The sequence below is a fragment of the Danio aesculapii genome, chromosome 25 (genome assembly GCF_903798145.1).
Source record: "Danio aesculapii chromosome 25, fDanAes4.1, whole genome shotgun sequence".
Lineage (NCBI taxonomy): Eukaryota > Metazoa > Chordata > Actinopteri > Cypriniformes > Danionidae > Danio > Danio aesculapii.
Window position 1 is genome coordinate 10,866,104 of NC_079459.1, and position 10,564 is coordinate 10,876,667.

At 34.8% G+C, this 10,564-nt stretch overlaps 1 protein-coding gene across 4 annotated transcripts in view; it reads right to left on the reverse strand.

Moving 5' to 3' along the window:
• Window positions 1-1,174: 1,174 nt before the first annotated feature.
• The window catches only part of tbc1d2b (TBC1 domain family, member 2B), a 53,920-nt gene continuing 44,530 nt past the window's right edge, over window positions 1,175-10,564 (reverse strand). For 3 of the 4 annotated variants that reach the window (XM_056451611.1, XM_056451610.1, XM_056451613.1), the window contains 10 exons: window positions 10,393-10,553; window positions 10,083-10,309; window positions 7,609-7,986; window positions 6,340-6,450; window positions 5,934-6,130; window positions 4,544-5,038; window positions 4,324-4,441; window positions 3,339-3,524; window positions 3,007-3,128; window positions 1,175-2,918 (listed from right to left, as the gene is read on the reverse strand). In XM_056451611.1, coding sequence (XP_056307586.1) covers window positions 2,723-2,918; window positions 3,007-3,128; window positions 3,339-3,524; window positions 4,324-4,441; window positions 4,544-5,038; window positions 5,934-6,130; window positions 6,340-6,450; window positions 7,609-7,986; window positions 10,083-10,309; window positions 10,393-10,553 — 2,191 coding nt within the window. In that variant the 3' untranslated portion in view covers window positions 1,175-2,722. The remainder of the gene's footprint in view (window positions 2,919-3,006; window positions 3,129-3,338; window positions 3,525-4,323; window positions 4,442-4,543; window positions 5,039-5,933; window positions 6,131-6,339; window positions 6,451-7,608; window positions 7,987-10,082; window positions 10,310-10,392; window positions 10,554-10,564) is intronic. The other variant, XM_056451612.1, reaches the window with a different exon arrangement.

Sequence of the window (10,564 nt, forward strand, 5' to 3'; positions counted from 1 at the left end):
ATGAAGGTGAATGTATAATAAGTAGATAACATGGCACTGGATTCTGTTCTTCACGGTTCTTCAACCCTTTTCACCAATCAGTCTGTCAACTTTTTTGAAGGATAAAGCACTCAGCTAATTTTGGTGTCTGAGATATTAAATTCATTTATTGTGTTTGCTCTGTCTTCACTTTTACTGCCATCTGCTGGACTTGGTAAACAACAACAGGGCTGTAGGCTGTAAGACTAATTTTATCACATTAAATCATTATATCACTGCAATGCATAATTAATATCCAATAAAGACTAAGGTTTTGATATTACAAAAACAGGAAGAAAATTATATGCAGTTTTCCTGTGAAACATAGTTAGTTTTCTGTAGAAAGACTTTTAACAAATAAATATTTTCCATGGAAATTCTGCTACACTTATGTGCATAAAAACTACACTACACTCAAAAAAGGTACATGGTGGTACAAATAATGTTCCTTAAGTTGTACCTTATATGGTACTAAAAAGACCTCTTATAATACTGTTCTGTACCTTTTATGGTACAAATGAAATAAAGGTAGACACTTGTTCTCATAAAAAAGGTACATAAGTGTTGCACAACACCTTTATACAATATCTATGAAAATAAATATTACAGTAAAGGCAAAGTGATTTTATGAATAATTTCCATATTGAAACATGAATTATCATTTAAAATTGTGTGTTTAAAAAACATGAATTATTAAGTTCTACAATAGAAAACAACTGGTAAAACAAAACTATAGGTATTGTAAACTAAATATTTAAGACATTTTTAATAAACATTTGGTAAGCATTTTCTGATAAATACATTTTCATTATTGAAATCCGCACTTTTTGGCATTTGCTTTCCACTACGCCATCAAAAAGTCCTGCAAAGTGTTCATGCAGACATTTTAGTAATGTAAAACTAATCAAACATTGTGCATATCTTGTTACAATACTTTTGCATGACTCTATTTCTCTTTTAAAATTAAGTAAATTAAGTGAATTTTTAAATGATTACAAAGGTATGGTGTGAAAATTGGAGAAAAAAATGTTTTATATTGTACATGGGAGAACGTATCTCTGTAACATTTGTGTGAAAGTGTTGTGAAATGTTTAGCAAAAAATAGATCTTTTGATTTATGTTAAAGTATTTTTTATTCTTTATTGTAGATGGAAAAGATGAATTTACACAAAAAGAAACTTTGACTTTGAAAAAAACGTTGCTTAAAAATGTATTTGATGTTTTATATTTACTGAAAATAAACTCAGGCATTTTGGATACAGCAAAATGCCTTTAAATAGTTCTTGAAGGAACACATTTGACACTTAAGATACTAAGTGTCTTGTCGCTGTAGTGGTACCTTCATGGATCAGATTTGTACCTTTGATGAAGGTAAAATATTGTATCTGCAGGTTTTAAAAACCAAAGGTACATTTTGGCTTCCCATGGTACCAATCATGTCCTCAAAGGTCCAAACTGCAATGGTACAAATTTGAATCTTTGTCTTAAGGTACAATCCTGTATTATAAAAAGGTACTGCCCCAGTGACAAGGGTTTGTACCTCCTTTTGTTACAACATTGTACCATTTTTTTTCTGAGAGTGTACAGTATTAAGTATTTAGAAAGTATAATTATACTACAATAATAATGTTTTAAGAGAAGTTTTGTACACATAAAGGTTTATACAAGACATTGCATTGAGCTTCAGCAACTATGGCATTTAAAATCATAGCTTAGTAAAACTCTGTGCTATTGTTCACACAAGTTACTTCATGTCTACATACACCTATTTGTGCAGCCATCAACTATTTTATAGGAATGATCCCAGATTTTTGGGGGGTTTAAAATCCTAGTCTAAGCAATTACTGATTTTCTAGAACAAAGCGTGCCCTAAAAAGTCTAAGACTAAAATCTCCAAAAACAGATAACAATGTTGTACATGTGAAATGAATCTGTCAAAAAACAAGATCTCACAATGTACACAATACATTTTTCTCTACAAGCACAGAGTAAGTAAACATCTGCAACCTCAATACCTGGAAAAAAAATGTCCATCATGAGAGACCAGCTCTCACAGTAAAGGTTTTAATTTTAAGTTTTCTGTAACAAATCACAACTTGAACTCTCAGGAATCTTTGCCAAAAGGAACTTGGACACCTACATGGAAAGGGAAGCACTGGGTGATAGATCCATGTCACATTTGTTGATTTTTATGTTTGCCACTGCTTTATTTGCTTAAAATACTCAGAATGTGACAAACTATAAAATGTTTAGAAAGAAGGCAGGCTTCAGAACCCAGAATTTGATTAATAAAAATATTATTCATATAATACAAGTATTGAAGTTAATGTAAACAAATAAACATTTTAATTAGTATAACTAGAAAAAAGTGTTGGTGCCCTGGATTGCATATCCCAATATGTCCCAAAAATAGTGGTCTATCATAGTAAGATATATCTCATTTGCACCAGCACAATTGTTACTACCTAAATGAAAAGTTATTTTGTTACTTTATTATTAATACTTGTCACTTTGTACAAATGGAAAATATATTGATCAAACATGAAAAAAATAAAAATAAAAAGGCATATATTTTGATCAAATGAAAACAATACTGTTCTTTGGTCTCTCAAAGTCACATTTTGTTAATTGAAATTTTTTGAAAAGCATAATACACGTCATGGTTTTAATCAGCTTTGATGTTTGGCCTCTTATTAGCTGCGCTTCAGCTTTCCTCTTCGTCATCACTGATAAGTGTGCGGCCATCCATGGTATTCTCTCTCTCCCGCAAGAAGGTCTGACGAATGGCTTCAAGTTCTGTGAGTTCAAGACGGACCTTTTCTAGGTGGAATGTACGCCTGTTCTGGATCTGTCTCAATGGGAATGGGTTCATGTCCACAAAGGCCATGGCCAACAACTTTCTGTAAGGAACACAGAATCAGTAGTAACAACAATCTAATAACAATTTTTCAAAAGCTACAATTATTGTATTTTTATTAACATAAGCACCTTGCATCCAAGATTGTACGTGTAAAGTACCTAAGGTACTTAAAAATGGTCATAGGATCCTGAAGTTTCAGAAATTCCTCTTCTTTGTACTTAAAGAGAGCAAGAGCAAATCTGAAAATTATCTGTCAACAAAAAAAATTCTGTCAGCACTCATCAAGGACTTACAATATTTATTTGAGCTTTGTCAGTAGATGTACAGTAGATTATGTGATGTGCTTTTGTGGATATAATGAACTAAGTAGTTTAGGCTCCATGTGAAAACAGAATTAATACAGTACTTAATCAATGAACAGATGGTTTATTTTGGAACATGCCGATAAAATACTTCATACCTTTGGTCCCTCATAAAGAAAAGCATCCCAGATCTTGAAGAGGATATCACTGACCACACTATCCACAAACACAACAAGGAACCAGTTGAAAGTGATGAGAGAGAAGTCTACTTTATAGTGCTCAAAATGAGCGTGGAGTCTGGGTATCTTCTCATACATCAGGTCCTTAAACACACGCTGATCTACCTACATCACAGTCAAAACAATTAACAAACAGAACAAAAAAACAAGTTTCAAATATTTTGTAATATAACTAAGCAAATTTAACAGATTTGTCACCATAGGCAGGTCTTTTTTTGATCCTGCAGTAACATATATCAGCAATCACAGGCCTAAAGTATCAGCATGCCATTACTATGGTTTTAAGTAAACATCACATTGCAAATAGGTCAGCATATAAACATGTTCAATAACCGCAATGTTCTCTCCACACCACCACCAGTGTGCCGCATCCACTTGCATGATGTGACGGCAGTCACAGGACAACAGTGGTGGACAATTTGGGGATGATTGGGAGGCCATGATGGGTAAGGGCCGATAGAGGGAATTTGGCCAGGATACCAGGGCTACACCCTTACTCTTTTTACGAGAAGTACGATGGGATTTTTAAGGACCACAGAGAGTCTGGACCTCAGTTTAGACGACGGCGCTCACTGTTTAGTGTCCCATTCACTATACTGGGGTATTAGAATACAGACTGCAGGTTGAGTGCTGCTGCTGGCCTCACTAACACCACTTCCAATAGCAACCTAGTTTTCCCATGTGGTCTCCCATCCAGGTACTGATCAGGCTCAGCCCTACTTAGCTTCAGTGAGTAACATTTCACAAAGCAGATTGTTCAAAGCAGTTTTACAGAGATAAACAAGTACTAATATAAAATGGTTACAAAGTTTCTTCACTGAGAAACAAGTTCAATATCTCAGGAATATTTAGTTCAGAAGATTGCTGGTGTTGTTCAAGTGAGTGACAATTTTGAAAATGGTACCTGTGAGCCGAGCAGTGTCTTAGTGTAATAGTCATTTGGCATGAAAACCTCCACAATAGCCACGAGACACCAGAAAGCATCTTCTTGGTCCAAATACAGAAGAGCAATAGCTGCCAACCTGAAAGAAATATACATTTCTTTCAAATCTAGGCATTCAGATGTTGATTTTTCTTTAGCCATAATTAAATTAAGGACTGATTATATAATTTGGATCTACTACCTATTGAGGCCTTGACAGTAGCCAATGTCTGGATTCCTCCAGGAAAAAGCCAGCAGCACATTCCTAAGTTTCTGGATACCATCAGAATCAGGAGAGGCATAATGCTTGTTGTTAGGGAGTGTCCGCAGGAGATCAAGCTCTATCTGCTTGCAGGCTGGATTGGGTTTATCATTTGCCATGCACAGAAGGTTATGATAATAATCTTTTGGCTGGCAGTCACGCATCTTCTTTACATGGAAGCTCACACACCAGCTCCAAACCTTTGAACGATGTATGTGAGGTACCCCGCCTCGCATCAGTGCCTTCAGGTCTGGAGATCGAACCATCTCTCTGTTCATGGTTATAGCCAGATAGTTGTCCCACTTCACTCGAACTGATGTCTCCTGGTCTGTCAGGGAGAGGGACTTTAGGTCCAGTGCTCTCTTTTTTGCTTCAAGTTTTTCTTCCTCATCTTCCTCTTCCGGGACAGTTTTGAAGCCATAAATATCGTACTCACTAAATAAGAATATAGTTTTAGCATTAACCATTGGTTGTATTTTTTGCAAATCAAAATTCAATGTTACAAAGCCAATTTTCAAATGTGACCTGCTAAAGAATAATAACAATAATAAAAAAAAAAAAAACGGTCACTTTATTTTGATGGTCCGTTTGTTGAATTTGAGTTAAATTGCAACTACAAGCCAACTAATTCTCATTAGATTATAAGTAGACTGTCAGGTTGGGGTTAGTATAAGTTGACATACAAGTTTCTTATAGTCAGTTAAATGTCTGTTATCAGTAGCAGTATCAACAAATATTAAGCAGACAGTCTACTAATACTCAAATGGACCATCAGAATAAAGTGTTACCACAAAAATCTATAGACTAAAACATACACAACTGGGCTTTTTAGAGCTTTATTAGCAAGAGAAAAATAATAAAGAAACACAAGTTTAATTTAGCCACATTAATGCTATCATTTTACCCAAACATCCACTAGTAACATCCACTCAGTCAGTTAAGTTAGTCTTAGTCAGTTTAACACATACAGGTAAACTGTTATTACTGGCTAATGTGTACTGTTAAGTCTGTAATATGTAAATTACAGTTGTGTTAAGCAGTTTTGAATATGAAACAACAAAAAAAAAAACCTCCTGCCATGTTACTAGATAGATTATGATATAAAAATCACAAACATTTTCATGGTTGTGATTTCTTTATCTTGTAAGCTTTTACGTGACAAAAATGTTTGCAGCTCAATTTTCATAAATAATCAAGAAGCCCTAACACAAAGTTTTGTTTTTTGAACACTGATCATATCTAAATATAACAGCAAGCACAACAGTATTTTTTTTCTGGCATGATGCTTTTAATTTTTTAGACTGGTGTTTTAATTTTCTGACAAATTTACCTGACAGCATTGGGTTTGAGGACAGGGTGTTCCTGTTGGTCTGTGCTCTCCACCTGTAGTGCATCTTCAAGTAAGCGGGTGATGACATCTCCACTATGGGTCTGCTCTGAGGAGGAGCATACGGGGGACTTCACTTCCTGTAGTAAAACCAGGTACTTACTCTCCACCTGACATAGCTTGGCTTCCAAACTATTGTACTGTACAGCACACAAACAGAGAAAAAAGTGCAAAGAACATGAGAAAATTATTTCTCAGGAAAAAAAGATTGCACAGACAATTTGCAGAGGATAATGGAATGCTAGAAATAAAAGGAAAATTGTATGCCAACATAACACATAAGGAACCTGCAAACTAAACACCAATGACATTTTACATTATATGTACTTGGTTAGCTGAAGTCACAGACCTTTGCCTCCAGCACTTTCTCTCTGGATTCAGCATTTCTTCGTAAGACAGTCAACTCGATGATTTCTTTGTTCAAGAACTTATTTTGGGATTTGTATCCCTCTAGACTATCCTGGAAAAGCACAAAACCCATGCAAGTTTTATGTAAGGCACTTCAGAGACCAATGTTTTAAGGAGTATTGTATGTACTGTTATCATACCACAATTACTAAAACAACATACTGTGTTTCAACTTTATTTATGCAACATTGTTTAACAAATCTGTTTTTCAAAATGTGTAAAACAAAAAACATAAAAATTAGTTCTAAATTCTAATAATACAAACTATTTTTTACAGTTAAAACAACACAAAAACAAAAAATGATTACTTGGACTTTACTTTAATAACTACTGAGACAGCTACAATGTTTTAAAACCAACATACCCCTAGGATGATTACTATAACAATGAGCATTTAATTTCAAAACAACATTCTAGGTATAAAATAGTAGAACATAATTGATATCACAACTTGTAAAAAAACTATGGCTGAAATCCCTTTCAGTATGATTTAGCCTTTTAGAAAGAAATCTGAATCCATTATGCTTAAAAAAAAAAAAAAAAAAAAAAAAACATTTAAAATGACATACAACATAACTACACCAAGTGCCTATAAGTGTGATGATCTCTGCTGGTGTAGTACACTGATAGTTATTTTTATATTTATCTACACTGTTAATCTTCATTCTTGCTGTACTGAATGAAAAGTGGAAAGACACTAGCTGCGTCCCAAATGGCACACTATACATTCATGCACTATGTACTTATGCACTTACACACTCAACAGCAAATGGAGCACTAATGTTTTTTTACTTAACAGAATTTAAACCGTTTCCCTGATGACGTTTGACGGTTGTCAAATCAGTGAAATAAATGACCAAACTATCAAATAATACCTGTCATGAGTGTAATTGCATTCACCAACGTGAGGCGCTATAATCACTCTCGTAGGAGAACTGCCAAAATAAATAAAGTTATCCAACATGTGCGCCCGATAGCTCCACCCCTTCTGCTACGTGAGCAAAGCAGTGGCTGTTGAGTGCGTGAAGTGTCCATCATTCCACACTTCATTTTACCGATTGAACAAGTGCATCATCCGGGTAATTAAAGTGCACTTGTTATTTTTAGAGTTTTCAGTGTAAATGCATTACTTATACTATTTATAATACAAAATGGTGTAGAATAGTGCATAAGTATGCGATTTGGAACGCACCTACTGAACTTTCTTTACCTTTAGGGTGTTCAACTCTTGTTGTTCCCTAGTCACAGTAGGTGAGTTGCATTTAGCTGACTGAGTTTCTCCTTCACCACTTGGCTGGGAAAGTTTCATAATGACTTCGTCTTTGGCCTGAATGGTCTCCATGAGCATGCCAAGTTGTTCATTTATCTCCCCAACTTTAATCTTCAAACCCTTCAATTCCTGCTGAAGACTCTCTTTTTCCAAAGCTAGCTTCTCCATATGGCTACAGAGGTCTTTTATCTGGGTGTCGCGCTCTGTCCAGGCTTTGTCTACCTCATTTTCTTCTAGGTAATGATTGTGAGGTCCCACAGTGGAAGGCCAATCACACTGAGAGCTATGCAGTGTTTTTTGGAGAAGACGAACCAACTCCTGGTAAAAAGAAAGTACTGTATCAAGCGCACATCTCTTTTGAGAAAACAGTGAACTATCATTTATTTGGATAAACTAATCAAACACACATCAATTAATCTGACTTGGCAAAATGGTCATCCTTTACAGTCGATAGTCAGTTTTTAAAGAGTCCTGAGGTCAAAGACTGCTGTAATCCTTTAGAACCTTGGTACAGTAGAATAGATTTGAACTTAAACACTCATCAAACTGAAACTGTACTAAACAATGTGTTCTCAAAAATAAAAGGAAGGTGTGTTCAAATCAATATGAAACAAAAGTCTGAAAGATGGTGACACAAGAGAAGCAGGATTGGCTACCCCTGCATTAAAACTATTAACAAAAATGTAGATTTCTATGAGTCACTTGGCTCTTGTTTCCACTACCATTAACTGGAACACTTACTGTATATTCATTCATTATTTCTTCATACTTTTGTCATATATTCATGCACAAGTGACTTGACCCCAAAAAAGCTATATTTTATAGACACTTTCAAACTTTATCTAAATTCTAAATGTTGCTGAACACTGAACATGTTATAGGGATTAAAATCCCGGATAATGAGCATAATTGATGCAATATGTTCACTTGTTCTCTGATATCTACCTAAAAGTTATGTTACTTAGGTATTTGCAAACAAATCTCGAGAAATTGTTTTACAGGTCCATTTTAAACCTTATGAATTTGCCCTAATATGAGGTGGACGGTTTTGACTATATTTGGAAGGGTTGTTATTTTATTCCTTGGGTTACAGATGTGATATATTGCATTAATTGTATTAATAAGGTTGCATTCAAATATTTTACTTTACTAAATTTATATTCTACCATTGATTAAAAAATAAAAAACTGCGCTTGAATGTTTGCAGGAGAAAATGAGTGGCTGCTTATGTTTCCACGGTATAAGAATGACTTTCCAGGAATCTTTGTAAACAACAACTGCAAAAGTATACGTAATCTACAGAAGAAAGTCTTTCGTTTTTATAAATATTTAGAATGTTTATTTTAGATTTTTAAATATATAATTAATTTCACAAGTTTGGGATTCATTTCAGTTGTTCTGCAATTGCCCACATTTATCTAGATGGCAAATGGCGTTAACAATAAAAAGACAATGCTAGCTGCAATCAGTCTTAAGGTAAGCTAATTGTTATGATAACAGATTCTTTCAAATTAGTAATATACAGTTATTTTTGAATAAGTAACTGGACAATGCACACAGTGATATAAAACATGTATTATTTCATGATTTGGGCCGTGACATATACTGAGTTTTGATGTTACTGGGCTAGCTTTGACTTGGACTTGTGTTGTTGGTAAAACCTGGCAACCCTGCTCACGGAATATGAGAATGAGGAAACAATGTTTGAGGCTCATGGTATGTAGTTTCCATTTACTAAATTCTTATTATTCAGCTATGCCTATGATTATCCAGATTTTCATTCTATGCCACCATTAAAGAAAAGTCCAATAAATTGTCCCTGAATAAAGTTTTATTTTTAATTAATTGTTTCCTTATTTAATAATAATAAAAAAGGTAATAAGACATTATCAATAATGTTGTAATAGTTAGCTAGCCACATATTGCTTTTAGTTGTTATGCAGAATCGTTGTTTAAATGTGTTAATGTGTTAATGTAAAGGCCAAAGGGAAACTGTAAATGAAAAAGCACAACAGTACCCATTTTGCGGTTCTTAAGGCCCTTGCTTTAGTTCTGCTGATACCTTTATAGAAAAGCAAACACACATTTACTAATGATGTGAGATGAAGAACTATTAGCAAACAGCTCGAAAATAAATAAATACAAAAATATATTTGCTTTGACCTGCTGCAAACATTTGCAGCAAGAAACCCTCAACATGGTAAAAATCGGGAGATTGTTGCCATTTCACAGGTATAATAATAATGTTACCATATTTTGAAACAATGTTATCGTATTTTGAGTTTTAGGATGAGACATCAAACTAACTTGTAATATGTAAGCTACCTGCCAAGAACGCAAAATAACAATGTGATTAGAGATTAGATTTTAAAGATGACATTAAAAAATATCTTGATTTGACTCAGACATTTTACCTTCTGACTGCCAAGCTCCTCTCTGAGTTTATTCTCTTGCTCCTGTAACTGGCTGATTTCCTCCTGCTGGCTCTGAATGCGAAGCTGCAACTTGGAGGTCTTGCTTTCATTATACTCAACTGGTGAGCTCTCTGCACTGTGGTTAGGTTTCCCAGAACCACTATGAAAGGGTCGCTTAATTTTTGAGGGGTTGCGGAAATCAAAAGTGAATGCTGAGCCAATGGAGTCTGTAGACAGGAGTGACATGAAAAACAAACTTTTAAGGCCTCAATCATGGTTTGGAAAGGAAAATATGAGAATCTAATCTTACATCTATTAAAGTGAGATGAACTCTCTCGATGCTGGCTATCAGATGGAGCTGGGTCCTTGTTTGGTGGATCCACCATCTCCCAGTCTTCGCTGCCAACTGTGTAAAACACACTGCGTCTGTTCTCTCCTGCTCTTCCAGGGCGCAGATGAGACATGCTATTTCTGATTGATGC